At 58.6% G+C, this 21,271-nt stretch overlaps 3 protein-coding genes across 7 annotated transcripts; 1 reads left to right on the plus strand and 2 right to left on the minus strand.

Annotated features, from left to right (window-relative positions):
• Positions 1-443: 443 nt before the first annotated feature.
• Positions 444-5,057, plus strand: YIF1A (Yip1 interacting factor homolog A, membrane trafficking protein). Of its 2 annotated transcripts, XM_025355891.1 has the most exons (8): positions 444-659; positions 1,359-1,570; positions 1,736-1,840; positions 1,970-2,048; positions 3,880-3,937; positions 4,102-4,257; positions 4,672-4,765; positions 4,854-5,057. In XM_025355891.1, exons 1-8 carry the CDS (start codon positions 629-631, stop codon positions 4,998-5,000), a joined length of 882 nt encoding a protein of 293 aa, XP_025211676.1. In that variant the 5' UTR covers positions 444-628; the 3' UTR covers positions 5,001-5,057. The 2 variants fall into 2 exon arrangements, with proteins under 2 accessions (XP_025211676.1, XP_025211677.1); XM_025355892.1 differs by lacking the exon at positions 4,102-4,257.
• Positions 5,058-5,425: 368 nt separating this feature from the next.
• Positions 5,426-11,394, minus strand: CNIH2 (cornichon family AMPA receptor auxiliary protein 2). Of its 2 annotated transcripts, XM_025355897.1 has the most exons (6): positions 11,063-11,394; positions 7,293-7,361; positions 6,843-6,890; positions 6,472-6,584; positions 6,228-6,371; positions 5,426-6,060 (listed from the first exon to the last, which is right to left on the minus strand). In XM_025355897.1, exons 1-6 carry the CDS (start codon positions 11,141-11,143, stop codon positions 6,033-6,035), a joined length of 483 nt encoding a protein of 160 aa, XP_025211682.1. In that variant the 5' UTR covers positions 11,144-11,394; the 3' UTR covers positions 5,426-6,032. The 2 variants fall into 2 exon arrangements, with proteins under 2 accessions (XP_025211682.1, XP_025211683.1); XM_025355898.1 differs by lacking the exon at positions 6,843-6,890 and having other exon boundaries at positions 11,063-11,388.
• A 686-nt stretch (positions 11,395-12,080) lies between these two features.
• Positions 12,081-20,834, minus strand: RAB1B (RAB1B, member RAS oncogene family). Of its 3 annotated transcripts, XM_025355893.1 has the most exons (6): positions 20,734-20,834; positions 17,715-17,787; positions 17,330-17,425; positions 17,122-17,217; positions 13,624-13,755; positions 12,081-13,529 (listed from the first exon to the last, which is right to left on the minus strand). In XM_025355893.1, the coding sequence occupies exons 1-6, from the start codon at positions 20,745-20,747 to the stop codon at positions 13,335-13,337; spliced, it is 606 nt and encodes a 201-aa protein (XP_025211678.1). In that variant the 5' UTR covers positions 20,748-20,834; the 3' UTR covers positions 12,081-13,334. The 3 variants fall into 3 exon arrangements, with proteins under 3 accessions (XP_025211678.1, XP_025211679.1, XP_025211680.1); XM_025355894.1 differs by lacking the exon at positions 17,122-17,217; XM_025355895.1 differs by lacking the exons at positions 13,624-13,755; positions 17,122-17,217.
• Between the last annotated feature and the right edge of the window lie 437 nt (positions 20,835-21,271).

A 21,271-nucleotide genomic window follows, 5' to 3' on the forward strand; every position in this document is an offset into this window, starting at 1 on the left:
CGGGGCTGCTGGGGCTCCGTTCCAGGACTGGGTGAAGTGTAGGTGACGGGGGAGGAAAACAAGCCCAGAGAGGGAGGAACAGGCGCCCCGAAGGCCAGAGCTTGGTTGGCGCTCGACCGCCCCATTCCCTCCTGGAGTACGTCCCACCAAGGAAGCTTCGTTCATGACTCCGGCCGCAGGCCTCCTCTAGTCTCCCTGGTGCAGTCGTGGCAGGTTGCGTCAAGTGCCTCACCGCGCAGGCGCGCGAATAATTCTCGCCCACCTTCTTCCTTAACTCTTCTATTGGCTGTTCCCACCGTGAACTGGCAAGCCAGTGATCCAATCCTAGGCACCACAAGTTGCTCCTCCTGTCCCTCACCCGGATGTTGCCTTCTGCCGAATCCGCTCAGGCTAGAGCCAGTCAGTGGCCAATTGGGAGAGGGGTCGGGCGAGCCGGCGACGCCGAAGAGCCAATGGCAGGCGCGGGGGATGACGCCGCGGACATGGTGGCCGAGACCGGCGGGGTGGGGGACGTGTCGCGCGGTCGGGTGGCCTCGGTCTGTACTTTGGGCGCGGAGCAGCTGCCTTATTAGTATTCGTACCCACGAGGCGGCGCAGCGGGCCCTCGGGGAGAGAGAGCGTCGCGGCCATGGCTTATCACTCGGGCTACGGAGCCCACGGTGCGTGGGGCGCTGGCGGGGCGCGGCGCGGCGCGGCGCGGCCGGCGGGGGGAGAGTCGGCGGCGCGGCCCGCTCACCCCGAGGGAGATAGCGACTGGGACCGCTGCCCAGGGCGGGGGTGTCACTCGGGTTCCTGCCCCTCGCAACACTGCAACGCGTCCCGGACTTCGCTCTCTCGGCCCAGTCGTGAGACCGGGCGGTGGTAGCACAGCTGGGAGTCCCATGGCGGAGTCGGGGAAAAACGGGGTCCGCCTCCAGAAACTCCTTTCACTCTTGTGAGCCTGGTGAGGTCCCTGAGCACTGTCCAGGGCCTCAGGGTAGCCAGCTGTCGCCTCTCCCCGGTTTGTTCACACAAGGATGCCCTCCCAGTTAACTGCCCTCCCAGTTATCTGCAACTTCTACTCACTATGGCTCAGTTCAGAGGTCACTTCCAACGAGAGGCCTTCAGAAACCCCAAGTGGGCAACCACTTCTAGGCGCTGCCTCAGCTCTTCCTTTGCCTACATTTAGCAACGGATTTCTCGCAAAGGATCCCTCATCAAAGTTTTTTCTCAGTTAGCTCCCCCTCACCCAGCTTGGGGTCTCCTCACTGATCGGTGCCTGCAGGACCCGTTCAGGGCTGTCCAGCCAGGGAAGGGGCGGTGGCTTGGGCTCATGCTTGGTATTTCTGTCATCTACTCTGATACCTCCAAACCCACAGGCTCCAAGCACAGGGCCCGGGCAGCCCCGGATCCCCCTCCCCTCTTCGATGACACAAGCGGTGGTTATTCCAGCCAGCCCGGGGGATATCCAGCCCCAGGAGCAGATGTGGCCTTCAGTGTCAACCACTTGCTTGGGGACCCAATGGCCAATGTGGCTATGGCCTATGGCAGCTCCATCGCATCCCATGGGAAGGACATGGTGCACAAGGAGGTGTGGCCTGCCCCCAGGGCACGGGTGGCAGAATTTTTGGCGAGGGCTGGGACATCATGGGATTCCACCCGATTCCTCACAGTGTCCTCAGGGATGGAGAACACGGAGGGGCATTCTTGAGGCCTGGGGTGCGGCTTGCCCACAGCCTCCTTTCTCCCCTCCCAGCTGCACCGTTTTGTGTCTGTGAACAAACTCAAGTATTTTTTTGCTGTGGACACAGCCTACGTGGCCAAGAAGCTAGGGCTGCTGGTCTTCCCCTACACACACCAGGTGAGCTTCCTATCAAGGGAGCTGGTGGGCCTTCCTCATTGTGCCGGAGTCTGGCGCCCAGACCTCAACCTCCTTCTCTCCTCTTTTCTCTTCTTCCCCTCCTGATGTGGCCACTGCTGCCACTGCCAGAACTGGGAAGTGCAGTACAGTCGCGATGTTCCTCTGCCCCCTCGGCAAGACCTCAACGCCCCTGACCTCTATATCCCCAGTGAGTCTCCGACCTGGGCTGGGGAACGTGGTGGGGTAGGGTCGGGGGCGGACTTGTGTCTTGAGGGATGAATGGGAAGAGAGGCTCAGCTACTGAGTCAGCATCTGTTCTTGGTGCTTTGTGTATGTATGGCAGTTGCAAGACACCAGGCAGGCAGTGCAGGGTTACCAGTAAGGAGCTTCCTAAATGTGCCTTCAGTGTCCCCAGGACACCCTTTTGAGACCTTCCTGTCTCTTGATTTGGACTATATCCCTCCCCAGCCTGGAGCTCTGGGTTTAGACCTGGCTTTGCAGATTCCAGCTGTGGGACTTTAGGCTGGTTATTTGTACTTTTCAGTAAAACAGGACCAATATAGTCCCTACCCCAAAGGACTGTTGGAGAGATTCAGCAAGGTGATGTTTGCTCAGCACCTCACCTGGCACACAGGAAGGACGTAGGAAACATTGGCTGTTACCATCGTTATTACTTGTCCTCCAAGGCGTGCTGTTATCCCTTCTTCCAAGAAGCCTTTCCTGAGCCCCTGAGCAAGTGGTGGCTCCCCTCTGGGTTCCCACAACTGCCTGTCCACATGGCATTTTTCAGGCTGCTCACATGTGCAGCTGACTCTATCCTGTTGGCTGCATAGGGCCAGGCCCATCATGGACACCCAGGGTGAGTAAGTGCAGTGACCAGCCCACAGATGAGCTTCCAGTGAGGGCAGCCAGTGGGACTGAGGGCAGGCAGCCAGCCTAGGTGTGCTGGGCAGCACAGGGGTTCCTCCATCCTTCACCCCGTGTGCCCATCGTAGCCACCGTGTAAGGCTGGAACTGGCATCCCCATTTTACTTGTTGAAGCCAAGCTTCAGAGGAGCTTCAGTATTTTTGAGGCCTTAAGAGTTGACGGGCGGTACAGCTGATTTCCTGACTCCAGAACTCGACACTCCCTGCTGGTGGTCATGTCAGTGCTTTTTTTTTTTTCCTTTTGAGACAGGGTCTCACTCTGTCACCCAGTCTGGAGTACAGTGGTGTGATCTTGGCTCGCTGCAACCTCTGCCTCTCACGCTCAGGCAGTGATCCTCCTGCCTCAGTCTCCTGAGTAGCTGGGACTGCAGGCTACAGGCGCCCGCCACCATGCCCAGCTAATTTTTGTATTTTTAGTAGAGACAGGGTTTTGCTATGTTGCCCAGGCTGGTCTTGAACTCCTGGGCCCAAGTGATCTGCCTGCCTTGTCCTCCCCAAGTGCTGGGATTACAGGCATGAGCAACAGCACCCTGCCAGTTCTAGTGCTTTAAGCGAGGCAGAAGACAGAGTTAAAACTGCTGCTAATGCCCAGCTCCCACTGGCTCTGAGCTTTTATGAACACTACCCAAAGTTAAACTTGGAGTTCCCTGCATTGTTGGGCAGCCAGAGCCCTACCAGTGCCGAGACTCAGAATTGCTGACTGAGGTGAGGTCATCTCCATGGCCCCAGACTCTAGGGAGAGAATGGGTGTCCACTGAACCTGCATTCTGGTCTTGCCAGAAACCAGTTTGGTCCCTGTCTAGGCAGAACAATGGCCTTGGCCCATGATACAGTTTCTGAGATGCAGCAGAAAACTGATGAGCTTCCCAGCACAGAGGTAGGAAAGGTGGCTTGTGGTCCTGGAAGAAGGGTCAGGTGGCATTTACACAGTGGGAGAGGGCTGATTGGAGACAGGCATCCCAGGCAGGGCATTTGGGAGCAGAATGTGGAGGTCAGGCCATGCTGGGCTATGCAGAGAAGGAAGTATGGGGCGTGTCAGTGACCCCAAATGCCTAGGAAGGCAGCTCTGATTGAGGAAGCCAAGCTGATGGCATCTCTCTGGCACTTGGCAGCGATGGCCTTCATTACTTACGTGCTCCTGGCTGGGATGGCACTGGGCATTCAGAAAAGGTCAGTGCCAAACCCCTCCCTTACCCTCCCCTTCCTGTGAGCTCTTCTCCCAACCTCCCTAGGGCATATGTGGTGGTCCCCAGCTCACCCTCTGTTGCCCCAGTCTCTCATCCTCACTCCTGCCTCAGGATGCCTGGCTCTGAGCCGCCCCTGCTTTGGCACAGGTTCTCCCCGGAGGTGCTGGGCCTGTGTGCAAGCACGGCGCTGGTGTGGGTGGTGATGGAGGTGCTAGCCCTGCTCCTGGGCCTCTACCTGGCCACCGTGCGCAGCGACCTGAGCACCTTCCACCTGCTGGCCTACAGTGGCTACAAATACGTGGGGTGAGCACCTGTGGGCCAGAGGGGTGGCCTTGGGTCTGGGCCTGCATAGCTGTAGCCTCGAACTGTGACCCTGGACATGTCTTGGCCCCCAGTGACCTCGAGCACTGCTCTGTTAAGAGGGAGGAGCTGTCTCCAGCAGTCTCCTGAGGACCTGGGTGCCATGCAGAGGTTGGGGAGGTGTTGAGAGTCACTCTGCCAGAGTCTTGGGGAGAGAAGGGGATCTCAGATCCAGGTCCTGGGGCTGAGTCCTGAGCCTTCCATATCCCTTTGGGGTCTGGGTCCCTGTGGGGACAGATTGAGAGTAAAAGGCGCTGTGGGACGTGGGGTCTAGCTGGGCTCTGGGCATTGGGGGTAGGGCCAATCTCAGGCCTAGACCCCTGGGGGTCACCAACCCTTTCCTCCTCCCACCCCCAGAATGATCCTCAGTGTGCTTACGGGGCTGCTGTTTGGCAGCGATGGCTACTACGTGGCGCTGGCCTGGACCTCATCGGCGCTCATGTACTTCATTGTGAGTCTGGTGTGCCCCCCATTCCCCTGCCTTCACTTGAGGGCACACCTCCCCCTCCTGGCCAGCCTTCAGCTCTCCTTCCTTCCAGGTGCGCTCTTTTCGGACAGCAGCCCTGGGCCCTGACAGCATGGGGGGCCCCGTCCCCCGGCAGCGTCTCCAGCTCTACCTGACTCTGGGAGCTGCAGCCTTCCAGCCCCTCATCATATACTGGCTGACTTTCCACCTGGTCCGGTGACCCCCTGGCCCCAGATGGCACTGAGTTTTTCATTCATTGAAGATTTGATTTCCTTGACTTTGTCTGACCTTTGTTCCTGGGGCCTGATGGGGAGCTACGGATACCTCTGGGTCTCTCCATTGCCCAGGGGACTGGGCTTGGAGCTCTCTAGGAAGAAGGTGGGCCCAGGGAGGGCTTCATGACTTTGGTGGCCTTGATACTGCCTTGTAAGGGTTTTAGCAGCCTCAGCTGGGAAAGAGAAGATGGAAGGAGGCTGCTGAGGGGAACTGGAAGGCCTCTGATCCCTCTGGGGGGCTCCAGCAGGGTCTGTGGGCTAGTGGGGTAAGACAAGCCAGGCTGGGGATTCAGCTTAGGGCTGCCCCCTATACAGTCCCTGTAATTGGCCCCCATCTCCTCTTCAAGCTTTCCAGGAGCAGAACCGGGGCCCACATATTTGCAGTAGTTTATTCATATTTTGTCACAAATGGCCGGGGAGGGGGTGCCGGACTCCTCCAGGCGACATAGAAAATAGGTCCAAGAGACAAGGTGGGCTGAGGTTGGGGCAGATGGAGACAGGGCTGGAGAAAGAGCCTGGGGGAGAGGGGAGGGCAGACTAGGGGTGGGGCTGCCCCCCTGCTGAGCCTGCTCATTCCCGGTGCGGGTACCCCCCCACCTGCAGGGGGAGCCTCAGGGTGGGGGTGGAGGGGGGTGGCCCAGAATTTCCAGGGTCAAGCTCTGCCCCTTGGCAGGGCCCAAGTTTCCCCCGAAATGGACAAGGCCGGAGGTCCTGCCCTTTCCAGGACTGACTGCCATGCCCACAGGCTGGCAGAGGAGCCCCTGCCCCTGTTTAGAGCTCTGCCCAGCCGCTCTAGTCCAAGGGGGAGGGCTCTGAAGGTGGGGGGGTCCCCGCAGCAGCAGTTTGGGGGTTGGAGAGGCTGGGGGCACCAGTGCCCCCTCCCTCCCCAGGGCTGAGGCCTCTGCGGCCAAGGGGCAGGGCTGGGGGTGCACAGGCGTCCGGTCCGTTCTGGGCTCACTCCCTGGCCGGCTTCCCCCTTAGAAACTCACCAACGTATAAACCATACTGTGGGAAGATGAGCCAGTGAGCCTAGCCCTGCACACACACAGCCACCCAGCTACCCACCTGGCCACACCCTGGGCTGCCCTCAGTCCTCAAGGGCAAAGGGCATTGGAAGTGTGATGCTGGGGCATCCCTTCCCTGAGTTCTGACCGCTGTGGGCAAGGCCTCACCTGTACAGGTAATAGAAGAAGGAGAGCAGGTAGAAGGCAAGTTTGCACCAGGACTCCTTCTGGCAGTAGTTGAGGATGTCAGCATTCATGATGGAGACCGCATCATACATGACCTCAGAGCCATCTGCAGGACGGTGGAAGTACCTGGGGCAGACAGGGGCTTGAGTGTCTGCCATCAAGGCTCCCACCCCCATCCTGTCCCTGTTCCCCATCTCAGCCTTCCCAAGGCAGCTGCTCCCCTCACCTCCAGAGGTGGTAGAAGAGGAGGGGGATGTTGAGGCCCAGGGTCACCCACTCTGCTGCACACAGAAACATCAGACAGAAGAGGCCGTGGATGGAGTATTCTGGGACCACCAGCTGGGGGAGTGAGGGTGAGAGGTCAGCGGCCTGGTGCTATGACAGACCCAGGCTTCAAGGGCACAGAGAGGAGCTGGGGTTTGGAAGGTGCCCACCCACCGTGACCTCTGGAGATTAAAAGGCCTCTGGCTTCCCACTCCCTCCCAAGTAGCAGAGTGGCTCAAACAGGCCCAAAGCGGGGGACGGCCTGGTTCTGGGCCACAGACAGTGGGGACAGCGCTGGGCTAGGAGCCTCCTGCCCCCAGCCCTGACACTGACCTTCCTCAGGAGGCAGCAGATGCGTTCGATGTTTTTTAAACGCTCGCGCTGTTGGGGGAAGCAAAAGGCCGCGATGGGGGAGGCGGAGAAGCAGATACTGGAGCAGCTCCCACTGCCCCGCATGTGGCCGCCAGGGGGCGCCAAAGCGGTCTCTGCGGCACTGTTGGCGCGGCCGGGAAGCAGCCGCGCCGTCCCCATGGCGACCGTCACCATGGAGGGGCCTTCACCCGCGTCTCCAAGGCAACAGCCCAGAGCCTGGCAACCGCCGCCCCGCCAGGAGGAACTCAGCCCTGAGCACGCGCCAGGTGTTTGCTGGGGGCGGAGACAGAGAGGAAGGGGGCATGGCCGTAGGCCCCCCACCCCACCCCCGTCTTCCCGTCTCCCACCCCCAGCCCACGACGGATGGAAAGACGGACAGACACACCTCGGCACAGCACATGTATCACTTACTGCCCGCGCAGGGTTCCCCTGGTCGATGGGGTTCTTGAAGTCGGTCCGCAGCTCATCAAAGGCTATGATCTGGGGGAGGGGCGTGTGCCCGTCAGGGTTGGGGCAGCAGTTTATGACCTTCCCCCCAAGTCCTTCTGTGGGATAGGAGTTTACTGAAGAGGACCAGCCAGGTGGAGCTTGTTGCAAAGGCGGAGAAACCGAGGCCCAGGGAGGGGCAGGGCCTGGTTCAAGTCATCACAACAGTCCAGAAGGGAACCCTAGCGTCTGGATGCCCAGTTCAGGCCCATGTCCACTACACCTCCTTCCGAAACATCCCAAGACATGGCCTCGTGTCTGCCCTACCAGGTCTCAGGCCCTGTGCTGAGCACTGGGGCTCCAGAGGCCTGGGATGCAGCCTCTGCTCGGGAGGAACCCACGCCCAGAGGGATGATCACTCTACGTTCCAGGTGATCAGGGTTTAGGGTACAGGACCTGGAGTGGGTGCTTAACCCTGTGTGGAGGGTGAGGGAGTTCAGGCTCGACTCGGAGTAGGTGTTGGTGAGCAAATGGGGGAAATGCAGTTCAACCAGAAGGTGCAATGGCAGAGGGGTGAAAGGTCCGGAGACATTCAGGAGGCTGCGGGTTTCATGGGGCTGGCATGACAGCGCGGCGAGCAGGAAGAAAAGAGGGAGTGGTGGAAGAGGAGCTGGAGAGTTCAGCAGAGCCAGACATGGACAACCTGTGAGGCTGGAGCAGGAGGTTGGACTCTAACACAAAAACATTGTGGGGAGGCATGGAAGAGTACACAGCAGCAGAGTGGGGTGGTCAGGCCCATGTCTTAGGATTGGTCCATGTCTCAGGATTGGTGGGGCAGGAAATCCGAGCTCACTGACAGTCACAGCTGAGATCTAAGTGGTGCTCCTGCTGGCAGGTATGTGGATTAATTCATTTAATGCTTACAACCTAATGATTTAGGTACTAGTTTTATTTTCATGTCTATTTTGCAGATGAGGAAGCTGAGACAGGTTAAGTGACTTGTCCAGGGTCACACAGCTGGTTAGTGGATTCTAACCCAGTGTGACTCCAGAGTTAAAATTCCTAACCACTGTGTCATACTCAGGTCAGACCAGCAAGGGGACAGTTTGGAGGGTTAGGGGCAGGGCTGATGGTGGTCTGAGTGAGGAGAGTTGTAGTGGAGACGGAAGGCGTGTATGCGATTCTACAGCTCTTTAGGAGCCAGACTCCAGAGGGTTCAAAGGGCCGAGAAGTGAAGGCAGAAGTCTAAGGTGTCTTCAGGTGTTAGGGTGTCTGGCAGACGGCAGTGTCCTCACAGGTGGAAACTCTCCAGGGGAGCAAGTGTTTGAGGGGATGATGGGATGGGCCTGGGAGGAGCTGACAGGTGACTTGGGGGAAATGGGCTGGCAGAGGAGCCTGCTGGGATCCCCTCCCATCAGCTCCAGCCCTAGGATGAGGCAGCAGGCCCACCACCCCCAGGCATCCCAGAACCCAGCCGGCTCAGAGAGAAAGAACATGGGCTTCCTGGAGGGAGCTGGGGCCATCTGGATCACCCCCCCACCCAGTTCCTCATTGACTGGGCAGCCGCCGCTTGGCACGCACAGCAACAGGGTCCACAGGGAGCAGAAGGGTGCCGTCTGTGCCCCAGAGCTGGCATCACCAGCAGGCGGCAGGCGTCGTGCCTCCCACCCCCCAGGCTGCCTGGTGCTGACTCAGCCCCCTGGAACAAACAATCCCCCACGGTGACAGCTGACACGCATCACTCACCACCAGTGTTGCCTAGGAACCACTGGGGCCTGGGCTGAGGGTCTGGAGTGGGATCTGGGGTCCTGCCCTGTTAAGAGTCTAGTTCTTAGCAGCTGTGGACTGAGGACCACACCTCCTATCCCCTACCACCCAGCAGGCCGCACTAGGCACTCTGATGTGCACAGGTCCACTTCGCCAGTGAGGAACCAGACTCAGGACAAATGACTAGATAAGATCATCCAGTTAAATGGCTGAGTGGACACAGTACCTCACATAGGTGCTCAATCAATATCTGTTGAATGAACAAAGACATTTCTTCAAAGCTTGGGCCTTTCCTCCCAGCCTGGGCACTCCCCAAGGGCAAAGTCTGGTTTTATTCATCCTTGACCCCCTCAAAGCCACCCAGAGCCTGATCTTTGGGAAGCATCAATGCAGGTGTGGTGGATGGAAAACTGCTGAGAATCCCCTGAGGACAGGGACCCCACAGGGCCTGTGGGAAGGCCCTGGGTGGGGAAGGCCCCAAAAAGGGGCATCCTGAATTCCAGAAGCCCTTCTCCTAGGAGCTGGTCAGCTCTGCATTCCCCAGCCTGTGGCCTCCAGCTCCCTTCAGCCCTTAGAACCCTAGCCCTCCTGCCCCTACCTCACAGAAATAAAAATAGAGTAACTCGGGGTGGGGGGGAAAGACAAAGCAACCAAGACCCAGGGAGACAGCAGAGCCAGGCCAGGGAGTGACAGGGCTGGAGCTGGAGTGTGTGCTGAGGTGCCTGTGGGGGCTCACTCCTCACACAGTATAGGTTCAGTCAGTCTATGGAATCCCGATGGCAAAGAGCAAGGTGGCAGGGGATGGCAAAGGGAGCGCAGGGGGAACCATGGAGCAGGCAGCAGGTCCCAGGAAGAGAAAGGAGAGAGGAAGTGGGGAGCCCGGGGAAAGAAGCAGGTGAGGCACTAGGAGGAAGGAGGGAAGGGTTATGGGAAATGGGATTGAGGGAGGGGTAAGAGGACCCCCGAAAGGGAATGACAATCAGGGAGGTGTGCGCGGGAGGTGTGGGCAGAGAATGCTGAGCTGAGCCGACCAGGGCCAAGCTGGGCAGGCTGTTACAGAGACAGGCACGGGGTTTGGGTGGGGGTGGGGAGGGAGGGCAGTAAAGTGGGGCCAGGGGCCCCCAACAACCAGCTGGAGGCTGATTGATAGTTTTGTAGTGAGGGGAAGGGAGCCAGGCAGAGGAGGCCCTGGAGGAGAGGGGCTGGGAGGGGAGGAGAAGGGAGCCTGGGGGAAGCGATGGGTCGGAAGTAGGATGAGGAATGGACATTTTGAAGAACCAGGTGTGAGGCTAGGCCAGGGTGAGGGACAGGCCAAGGGGTATGTGAGACAAAGGGGAAGGGGGGCAGGAAGAGGAGGGAAGCTGAAAAATGGAGAGGAAACCTGAGGGGCTGGGAAGCTCCCAACAGGAGGGGTAGGGAAACCCAAGGTGAGCCGGTGGTGGGGGCTAGGTCTCTGGGGGCTGATGAGAGCCAAGTGCTGTTTGGTCAGGGAGGGGGCTGGGAAGGCAAAGGGTTAATGGGCTATGAGATCTGTGGGTCCTGTAAACAGATGCAGTTGCCATAGCAACCGGCTCCATCACTCTGGCTGGAAAAACCCACAAAGGGTGGGGGGGCAGCAGACAGACAAACTGCCCGACGGACTAATGGAGGCGGCTGGATGGTTGTGGGGGGGCGGGGGACGTAGAAGAAGGTAAAGGAGCAAAAATTCCAGAATTCCACCCCCCACCTCACGGGCTGCATGGGGCAGAGGACGGGGGCAGAGGAGGGGGTCAGGGACCGACTGACATACAGACAGGCGGGGGCGGCGAAGGAAGGGGGGCCCTGGGAAGAAAGCCGACCATGGGGGGTGTTAATGGGGGCGAAGCCGACAAGCCGACTGCTAGGGGATAGCAAGTTTCCCCGGGGCTCTGAGACCACCCGCCCTGGGTCCCTCCAGCTCCGTGTGGCCCCTGCCCCCCACCCCGCCCCCAGCCCCAGCCCGGCCTTACGTGCCAGATGACAAAGAAGATGAGGGAGGCGCACAGCACCAGGGTGAGCATGTAGCAGAACGCGGCGAAGGTGAACGCCATGGCCCCCGCGCCGGGCGGCGGCCCGGGGGGCGCCAGCGCGGGGCCCGGGCGCAAGGGGACGCCCCCCCGGCCCGCGCTTAGGGCCGGCCGGGCATGGCCCGTGGGGCTCGGGGGAGGTGGGCGATGCGGCCGGGGCCGGGACCGCGGGGCCGTGGGGGGCGCGGGGCGCGGGCCGGTGGGCTCGGGGGGCGCGTCCGCTGCTGGCTGCCCGGGCCGCGATCGCTCATCCTGCGATCCCTCGCCCGCGGCTCCCTCGCTCTCCAGCCCGCGAAGCCGGCGGGGCGGAGCCGGGGGCGGGGCCGCCGCGCGAGCGGCCTCGGGCGGGGCTGGGTCTCCGCGCGCCCCTCGTCTGCCCGCCCGGCTCGGGCGCCACCCCCAGCCCCGACGAGCCCGCGGCCGTCCCCCTCGGCACCCCGCACCCCTAGGCACTCCAGCCACCGGCACAGCCGCACTCGGCCCCCTCGGGCGGGCGCGCAGGGCAGAGGCTGAAGTGCGAGGCACTTGTCACTGTCGGAGGCGGCAGAAGCACCTGGCTGGGACACACAGCGAAGCGAGGACATGGGCTGAATGGGGGCAGCGGGGTTTTGGGGGGCGCGGAAGGAGGTCGGGCCAGGTGCAGTGGGGGCCCTTTCAGAGGCTGCACGACCCCACACCTCTGCCGTGTGCCCCGCGGGAGTTGGCAGCGGCACACCAGGTATGAGCTGATGGCCGCCCTCTCTCTCCCTGACAGAACGGTGCTAGGCCCTTGGGGACAGACCACAGAAGCACAAGCAGCTTTCCTGGCCCAAGGAAACGGGGTCAAGGGCTTTCACCAGCAGCCTGAAGATGCAGAAACCAAGCCAGGACCCCCGTGCACCCCATCAAGCCCAGGGTTCCAGTTCCATCCCCCCACCCCAAGGCTGGGCTTAGACCAGAGACCACACTTGTCCACCACAACTTCCTTGCAAAAACCCTCAGCTCACCCGAGGGCCAATGGAAATTTATTAATTTTTTTGTCCTTTTCCATCTTTCCCCAAGTGGCTTTTCCTTGCAAAATGCCTGACATGACACCAGAGGGGAACCTGGGAGCGGGGGGGCACCCCAAGGGGCAGCCCAGGGACTTAAATACAAGCTGGAGGGCAGGGCACAGGTGGGACAGGCAAGAGACAGCACGAGGGACATGGCTGCTCAGGGAGACCAAAGACTTGCTTTCTTGCAGGAAGCAGCTGTGCCAGAGGGCAGGGGACTAGGATCCTGGGTGCAGAGTGGATGAGCAGAGGCCCCCAACCCCGGATGGAACCCATATTCCCCAGAGAAGTAGCGGCAGGGGATGAGGGCCTTCCCTGGTGGGCTCCAGAGACCCAGGGGAGAGTGAGCCAGATGTGCTGCCTCGGGGAAGGGGAGGAGGTGCTAGCAGAGGGTTAAGGCTGGTGCCCAGCCTCTGGCACAGTGGGCCTTCCGCCTCTGCCTGACGTGGGGACAAAGGGGCACACTGGGCAGGCAGCGCATGGGTCTGTCTCTGGAAGGGCAGAGGGCGGCAGGAGCAGACTCCCTCCAGGCTCAAGACACAAGCCCAGTGCGGCTACCCACCCACCCGTCCTAGATATACTCAGACCCCACCGCAGCTGGACGGCTCGAGCTGGGAGTGTGGGAGGGGAAAGGAGGCAGTGGGGAGAGGAAAGGGTGGGCTGCTGGGCCCCTGTGGTCTCCATGCCTGTCCTGAGGTCCAGCCCAGGGCTCTGGATCCCAGGTCCTGGATCCCCTGGCCACTCTCCTGGCCCTGGGCACTGACTGCAGCCAGGGCAGTAGAGGCCGGGGAGACCTCAGCTCTTGGGCAGAAGGAGAGCAGGAAGAAGGGGAAGGAGAGAAACCCAGTGCAGCATACATGGGGGTGGAAGGGAGACCGACAGAAGAGCCCTCGTTCCAAAGAAAGGTGTGTAGGGGGGCATCTTGGAAAGTCACCTAGAGGCAGCAGCAGAGCAGGCCCCTGCCCTGCCTGACCACAGGTCCTGAGTGTCCTCCCTCAGGGACTCTGACAGAACTGGGGCTCAGGGCAGCAGGCAGATGGGCCAGAGGGAGATGGGGAGCCCAGGACACCCCAAAGCCACAGACTCAAATGCCCCAGGAGAGGGAGAGGGAGGCACCTCCTGCCCCCTGCCAGGGACATCATCTGGAGAAGGTGCCCCCTCCTGTCCCACTCCATGTGCCCCTCCTAGCAACAGCCACCGCCAGCCGGCTTTACAGGGGTGCTGTCGATCTTGAGATTGGGCCGCTCGCCCCCGGAGGCTGCTCCGGGCCCCATCCGCTTTTTGATCTCGGCAGCCATGGTCATGAACGCCTGCTCGACATTGGTGGCGTTCTTGGCACTTGTCTCCAAGAAGGGGATGCCCAGAGAGTCCGCAAACTCCTGACAAGGGAGAGGAGAGAAGAGGAGGGGAGAGCAGGGTGAGGGGCAGGAGGCCCCAGCGCCCCCAGCCCAGGCAGACTGGCCCATCTGCTACCTTGGCTGTGGTGTTGTCCACCACCTTCTTGGTGGTGAGGTCGCTCTTGTTGCCCACCAGGAGCTTATTAACGTTCTCACTGGCGTAGCGGTCAATCTCCTGCAGCCACTGCTTCACGTTGGCATAGGACTCCTAGAGGGGGCCAGGGGCCAAAGTTATTTTGCTCCCAACTGTCACCCCTACCCCAGACCTGGAGAACAAGACCTTCTCTGAGGGGAACAGTACAGCTCTGGGCCCCTTGAGTCCTCGGCTCAGGGATGCAGCGGAAGCCCTCTGCTCCAGGCTGAACCTTCCTCCCTGCCCTCCTCCATCCAAGACCCAGAAGAGCCCCAGCAGCCTGCCAGCTGCCCTAGCACCTCAACAGCTGCTCCAACCCAGGCCTGCCAGCTCTGCTCCCTGCAGCTGTCTCTGCCCAAGACACTTGCAGGCCTAACCACATGTGAGAAGCAAAGAGAGAGTGGAGGGGAGACAGGAACAGAGAGTAACAGGTCTGCAAGAGTTACAGTTCCCACCGTGGCCTGAAAATCCCTTTAAGGTTTGTAGCCTTGGAGCGCAGGAGGTCGAGGGTCCTCTCAGAGGCGGCCCTGGCCCATGGCGAGACAGGACTCCTGGGAACAGCCTAAAATTCATCCTACTTTTGGCACCAACAGCCTTATGACCCGGCTTCAGACTCTTCCAGCAGCTTGCCCCTACCCCACACACAAAGGACAGGACTTTCAGGAAAGTGCTCAAGCTAGTGCCACTTTTCCTCCTTAGGAGCCAGAGGCCTGATGACATCACACTGGCTCAAACTTAGACTGGCTCAAACTCTTGCCATGTTCCAAGTTGGGTCCTGCACTAAGTGCTGGGGACAAACGGGGAAATCATACCTGAGTCCTGCCCTAACACATTCACAGGACAGCAGAGGAATAGACCAGGCCACACACAAGGGCAAAACAGGTTAGAAGGCAGGGACCGGGGAGCCCCCAGACCACCTCTGCTTGAGGTGGGAGCAACAGCAGGCCTAAGCCTGCAGGTGGGAACTGGCCTTGTGCAGGAGAGGTGCCAGCTGGGGAGCCACCATGTGCCAGGTCACTGAATGGGAGGGGCATGGTGTCTCTGGGGAATGGGAGGAAGTGGAATGTTGATGGGATGCACTCAATAGGGAGGGGGAAAGGGGAGAGGGGGAAAGGGGAGAGGGGGGAAGGGGGGGGGGGGGGAGGGGGGGGGGGGGGGAGAAGGGGGAGAGGGGAGGGGAAGGGGAGGGGGAGGACAGAGCGGGGAATGGGGAGAGGCCAGAGCACAGACTGTCTCAGCCTGGCTAAGTCTTGGACAACCAGGAGCCAGTGGGTGTGTTCTCAGGCCAGAAGCAGCAAGATCACACCTGTGCTCTGGAAAGCTAGTCCTGACAGGAGACAGAGGCCAGATCAGACCAGCAAGATGGAGACCAACTGGGAATGGTTGGAATAACCCAGGGAAGAGAATGTGCACCAAGCCAGGGATGCACACAGGATTTAGACCACTGCTGCTGAAGGCCTGGCTCAGCCATTTACTGTGTGACCTCAGGTATGTCCCCTGACCACTGTGAGCCTCAGTTTCCTCATTTCTAGAAACAGTACCTCCCAGAAGGGCTGTTGTGAGCATGAAGAGAATGAACGCAGGCTTGTCTCATAACAAGTGCTTACCTGGCAAGAGCTGCTATTATCCTCATCACTGCTATTATCATGAGAAAACAGATTTGAGGAAGATGATGGGGAGAGAACAGAGGGGACTTGAGACTGACTGGATGGGGGAGGGAAGAGTTTTCTGGTCAGCCTGGTAAGAATTGTGTCACAAAGATGGGGATGCAGCTGGGCATGGTGGTGTGCACCTATAGGCTGAGGCAGGAGGATCCCTTAAGCCCAGGAGGTTGAGGTTACAACGAGCTATGATCACACCACTGCACTGCAGTCTGGGTGACAGAGCGAGACCCCACGTTTTAAAATAAATAAAAGTATTAAAAAGGTGGATGGAGACGCTGGTTTGGGGAGAGACAGTGAGGCCAGTGCTGGACATCTGAGTTCTGCAGAGACTGCTTGAGGCGGGGGAAAGGGTGTGCTCAAAAGCCAAGAGCCCTCCAAAACTGGCTTTGCCCTTCCTGTGAGACCGGAGGCAAGTTACTTAACACCTCTCCAAGCAAGTTTCCTCATCTGGAAAACACAAACCCCACCATTTAGTTTACTAGAGAAGATCATGAAGATCAGAATTAACACAGACACAAAGTGCCAGCGTAGACACGGACAGAGGAGGGAAGCCACAGCCACAGCTGTTAGATGCAGGAATCACAGAAGACAAGGCAGAAGCAAACCACAGAGTGGCCCCAGTCATGCACCAGAGTAAGGAGGAGAGTCCAGGGCAGTCGGGAAGCACCAAACACAGGGTGATGGGAGGCAGCACCGGACAAACCAGCAAACAGACACTGACAATAGAGAATCAAGTGCTGCAGGAGACTGAGGAGCTGGGGACGGTACACTTTTCAAGGAGAGAGAAGAGAACAGAGTTCAAAGCCACGAGAGGTCAGTCTGCTGAAATGAGGTCACTGGATAGATGGCAGTCAGGTGGGCCCTGGTAACCTGTCTGGGTGGTATGTAGCTTCCCCACAGCTCATCCAGAGCTGAGGACATCATGAGTCCCTGGTGGGCTAAAGAGCCCGGCTGCTCCTCAGACAGGGACTCTTACCAGCCCACGGCTGATTTAAGAGCCCTCCTCATCCCCAGGGCTCGGCCCTGTTAAGCAACAACATTTGGTAGAAAAACACAAAGCAGGTGGAATGAGCCATCCAGGTTTTCTGTCTCTGCCACTGGACTAGCTGAAGGACCCTTGGCAAGTCACCTCACCATCCTGAGCCCAACTCCTCACCTGTGTGATGGGAACATAACACAGACCTCTTCTGAGCATCAGAGGCAATCTGAGGGCTGGGCCAGGTTCTGTAAACTATAAGGTTTCATGGAACCATTTTCGGCTCTTGCTACCACCACTGTCAGTCACATGGGACTAACACTGCTGCTGGAGGCACAGAGCTTCTGGATCTCTGCTTGCATTGGGCCCAGAGCTCAAGCCTCCTCACTTCTTTGTCTAAGGCCCTCTAATTGTCCCCCTGCACTGTCTTCACACAGGAAGCCACAGACCCATCATAGCAGCCAACCGCCTGACTAAACTCCCATAACATGCAGGTGCCCAGAAGGTCTACAATAAGGTGGTAAGTTTGGCTTGGCGGGGAGGGAAGGTGTGAGGGCTTGTCCTGCCAGAACCTGCAACAGGGCCTTGGGAGGATCTATTTCTGTGGTTGTTTCCCTCCTTGTGAAATGAGTCCAAGTACAGTCACCTATTTTTTTCTTTTTCCTAGTTAGTTCCCGCAAGCAGACAAGTACAGTGTCTTTTCCAGGAAGCATTAGGAAAGAGAAGATGGAAGGAGGAAAAAGAAGAGTCAAAGACCTAAGGCTAAGGAGGCCAAGCTGAGGATGGCTAGTCCAGGAGTACCTGGTCAGTGACGTCATACACCACGATGATGCCATGAGCCCCCCGGTAGTAGCTGGAAGTGATGGTCCGGAACCGTTCCTGGCCCGCTGTGTCCCACTAGGAGACAGTAGGCAGAGGAGCAGGTCAGCTGGGGTCCAGATTCCCAGAGTCCCTTCCCTCCCAAGGCGGACACCTCTGTACCAGGGATTTTGGGAATAGCGACACTCACGATCTGAAGTTTGATAGTTTTGCCATCCAGCTCGATGGTTCGGATCTTGAAGTCCACCCCGATGGTGCTGATGTAGCTCTCTGTGTACGTGTCATCCTGGAAGTTCAGGGGCCAGTGAAATGATGGGAGTAAATGAGGTGAGGCCCACTTGGAAAGCCTCCCTCCAGCTTCCAGCCCCAGCGGGGTCTCCTAATCACCAAGCCCCAATTCCCAGCACCCAGCTGGCCAGCCCTGTGTCTTGTTCAGGGCAGATGTGCTGCTGGCAGGTCTTACAGCTTCACCCCTGGTTCCCAGATCTTGTGACTACTGTGCTCTGGGTGGTCCCTTCTCCCCCCAGCTGCCAGTCAGGACCCCGGGTAGATGGTATGGGAGGCTTCTTACTCACAGCAAACCGCAGGAGCAGGCATGACTTGCCCACGCCTGAGTCGCCAATCAAAAGCAGCTTAAACAGGTAGTCACTGGAGAGAGAGGATGGGAAGGCGTGAAGGGAGGCAGGGAGCCCACCTACCATCATCCTGGAGTCACAATTAGAGGATTCCCCCACCCCACGAGACATCCCTTGGTTTATTTTTATTTTTTTTAGCAATAAGGTCTCACTCTGTCACCCAGGCTGCAGTGCACTGAAGTGATCACAGCTCACTGCAGCTTCTACCTCGCAGGCTCAAAGTGATCTTCCCACCTCAGCCTCCCGAGTAGCTGGGACTTCAGGTCTCCACCACCACTTCTAACTAATCTTTTTTTTTTTTTTTCCTGAGACGGAGTTTCGCTCTTGTTGCCCAGGCTGGAGTGCAATGGCGTGATCTTGGCTCACTGCAACCTCCGCCTGCCAGGTTCAAGCAATTCTCCTGTCTCGGCCTCCCAAAGTGCTGGGATTACACGTGTGAGCCACCACACCCGGCCCCTGGCTACTCTTTTTATGTTTTGTAGAGACGGGGTCTCACTATGTTGCCCAGGCTGGTCTCAAACTCCTGAGTTCAATCGATTCACCTGCCTTGGCCTCTAAAAGTGCTGGGATTACAGGGGTGAGCCTGGTCATCCTTTGGTTTAGAATACTATGGTGCTCACCAGATCTTCCCACCAGTCCCGGTCAGGGAGGGCTGATGCCCCCCTCCAGAAAAAGCTAGCCCAAAGGGCTCTCAGCTTGCTGAGTCTAAATTCTCACTTTATGGAGAAAGAAATCAAGACACAGAGAGGGACGTGACCTGCCAAGGCGACAGAGCTGGGTATCCTACCCTGATTTCTGAGACTTCATGGTTTGGTACAATAGGGGCTATTTAGGGAATCCCCAGTACATGACCTGTGGTATGCCTGGCTTGGCAGAGGAGGCCCCAGAAGTAGAACCCAGGGCACAGTCTAGAACTTGTTAAGTGAAAAACCCATGTAAAGAGACTGATGGCCGGGTGCTGTGGGGTGTGCCTGTGGTCCCAGCTACTGGGGAGGGTGAAGCAGGAGGAGGATCCCTGGAGCCCAGGAGTACATGACCAGCCTGGGTGAAGTAGCACGACCCTGTCTCTCTCTCTTTTTTTTGAGATGGAGTCTCACTCTGTCACCAGGCTGGAGTGCAGTGGCACGATCTCGGCTCACTGCAACCTCCAACTCCTGGGTTCAAGTGATTCTCCCGCCTCAGCCTCCAGAGTAGCTGGGATTACAGGCACGTGCCACCACACTTGGCTAATTTTTGTATTTTTAGTAGAGATGGGGTTTCATCATGTTGGCAAGGATGGTCTCGATCTTCTGACCTCGTGATCCACCCGCCTCAGCCTCCCAAAGTGCTGGGATTACAGGCGTAAGCCACCGCGCCCAGTCCACCCCATCTCTTTGGAAACAACAACAAAAAACCTGTTATGAAGTCACCAGGAAGAGGTGGTCAAGTTGCAATGAAAATTGCACTTAAGGCTGGGTGCAGTAGCTGACACCTGTAATCCCAACATTTTGGGATCCCGAGGCACAAGGATCATTTGAGCTCAAGAATTTGAGACCAGGCTGGGAAACAGATGGAGACCCTGTCTTTACAAAAAATTAAAAAATGTGCCAGATGTGGTGGTGTACCTCTGTATTCCCAGCTACTCAGGAGGACAAGGCAGGAGGAATGCTTGAGCCCAAGAGTTGGAGACTGCAGTGAGCCATGATCGTGCCACTGTACTCCAGCCTGGGTGACAGAGAGAGACCCTGTCTCAAAAAAAAAAAAAAAAAAAAAAAAGGTAAAAGGTAATCACATTTAATAATATTGAGTTCCAACTTGTGACTGTGTGAAGTCACACAGTTGAGTTCCCTGTGTGAAGTACTTCAAATGCATCATCTCATTTAATCTTCACAACAGTCCAATGAAGTCAGTTTTATCATTGTCAACTAATGAGGAAACCAGAGGCCAGAGAAGGGAAGTGACTTGCCCTAACTTACACAGTTTTTCGCTTTAAGACTCAAACCAGGTTTGTCAGACTCCAAAGTCCCTGCGAGAGCCTGCTGGTTCCCTTCTCTGTTCCCCTCCCAATCCAGCTCAGAGCTTCACCCTTCCCCAAGGAAATCTGAGACCTGGATGTGGAGGAGAAAAAGGAAGTGGCAGAAGAGGAAGAAGATAACTGATACTTGGGGAAAACTATTAGTCCTGGGCATGAGATGTGGGCCACCTACCCGCAGAGGGAGTGACCAAGAGTGAGGAGAGTTTGAGGACCAGAGAATCCCGCTGGAAGGGGGAGAGCAAATTCCATATTCATCTAAACTTCACAAGCAGTGTGACAGCCAAGGGAAGGGGTGCGACGGTGGCGTTGGGGGCCTGAGCAAAAGCGAGGAGAGGGCGGGAAAGGACGGACCGTCGGGAGCTACAGGTCAGCGTAACCCAGGCAAAGGGTAGGAGGCAGCCCCGGAAGAGAGGACCTGCGGGAGACGCGACTCAGGCGGCGCTTCGGGGCCTCCCGCTTAGTTGGCCAGTTTCTGGGCCGGCCCCAGGAGCCGGGCTTCAGGAGAAAGAGAAGGGTAGAGGGATTCACTGCCCGACCTAAAGGGCCCGAGCCTGAACCCGAGACCAGAAACTATCTAAAGACGGGCTCCCAAACTCCAGGACAGTTGTCAAGCAGCAGGTGGGGAAACTGAGGCCTGAAGTGACCGGGACTGCGGGGTCATCTGACCGATAAGGCCTGGTAGGGCCGGTGTCTCGGGCTCCAAGAGCTGCCCCTCGGGGTCGCCACGTCTGGGCCCCGGGTGTGAGAGCTCGGGGTGTTGAGCCGGGGTCCTGGGGCCCCTGGGGGGAGGGGCAGAACCCGGATGTGGGGGGGGGGGCAGCGGAAGAGGGACCCGGATGTGGGGGCGCCGCACAGTCCTGACCCGGGCCAGACAACCCCGGTAAGCGTACAGCCCCGTATTCGGGATCGAGGCTGCGCTGGACGGCGCGGGCGGGGCTCACTCACTATTCGGGGTTCATGGCGGCGGCGGCGGCCCGCTCGGTCGCTCCCAGTCGGCTCTGCTCCGCCTCCCGTTCCAAGATGGTGGCCGCTCCGCCCCAGAGGCCCCGCCCGCGACGCGCAGGCGCAAACGTCCTCTTCTCAGGCCTCGCCGCGCTGGTTCTCGGAACTTGTAGTCTGAGACGTTCTCCAACTCAGCCCCGCTGCGCAGGCGTAGTCGGGGACCCCGTGCCTCCGCGCCCACTCCCATCACTACTGGCGCATTGCCTTCTGGGGCTTGTAGTTTGCACGCCGGACGCACCTAGGCTTGAGCACGGTGCTGGAAAGCCTGACGGCGTCTCGGTGTTTAAAAAGCTCAGTTTAGAGCTGGGCTTGGCACGTTTCACATCTGTCTGACGGAGACAGTCATCCTTACCCTCCCAGTACCCACGTTGTGAACATTAAATGAGAATGTGGGATCTAGCAAGACTAGTAAAAGTTCACTTGTCCAGGGTTCCTCGTGTACTGGGCACTCCTAACTCGCAGCCGCGTGTCATCACCCGCA

This window comes from Theropithecus gelada, chromosome 14 (assembly GCF_003255815.1).
Source record: "Theropithecus gelada isolate Dixy chromosome 14, Tgel_1.0, whole genome shotgun sequence".
Classification (NCBI taxonomy): domain Eukaryota; kingdom Metazoa; phylum Chordata; class Mammalia; order Primates; family Cercopithecidae; genus Theropithecus; species Theropithecus gelada.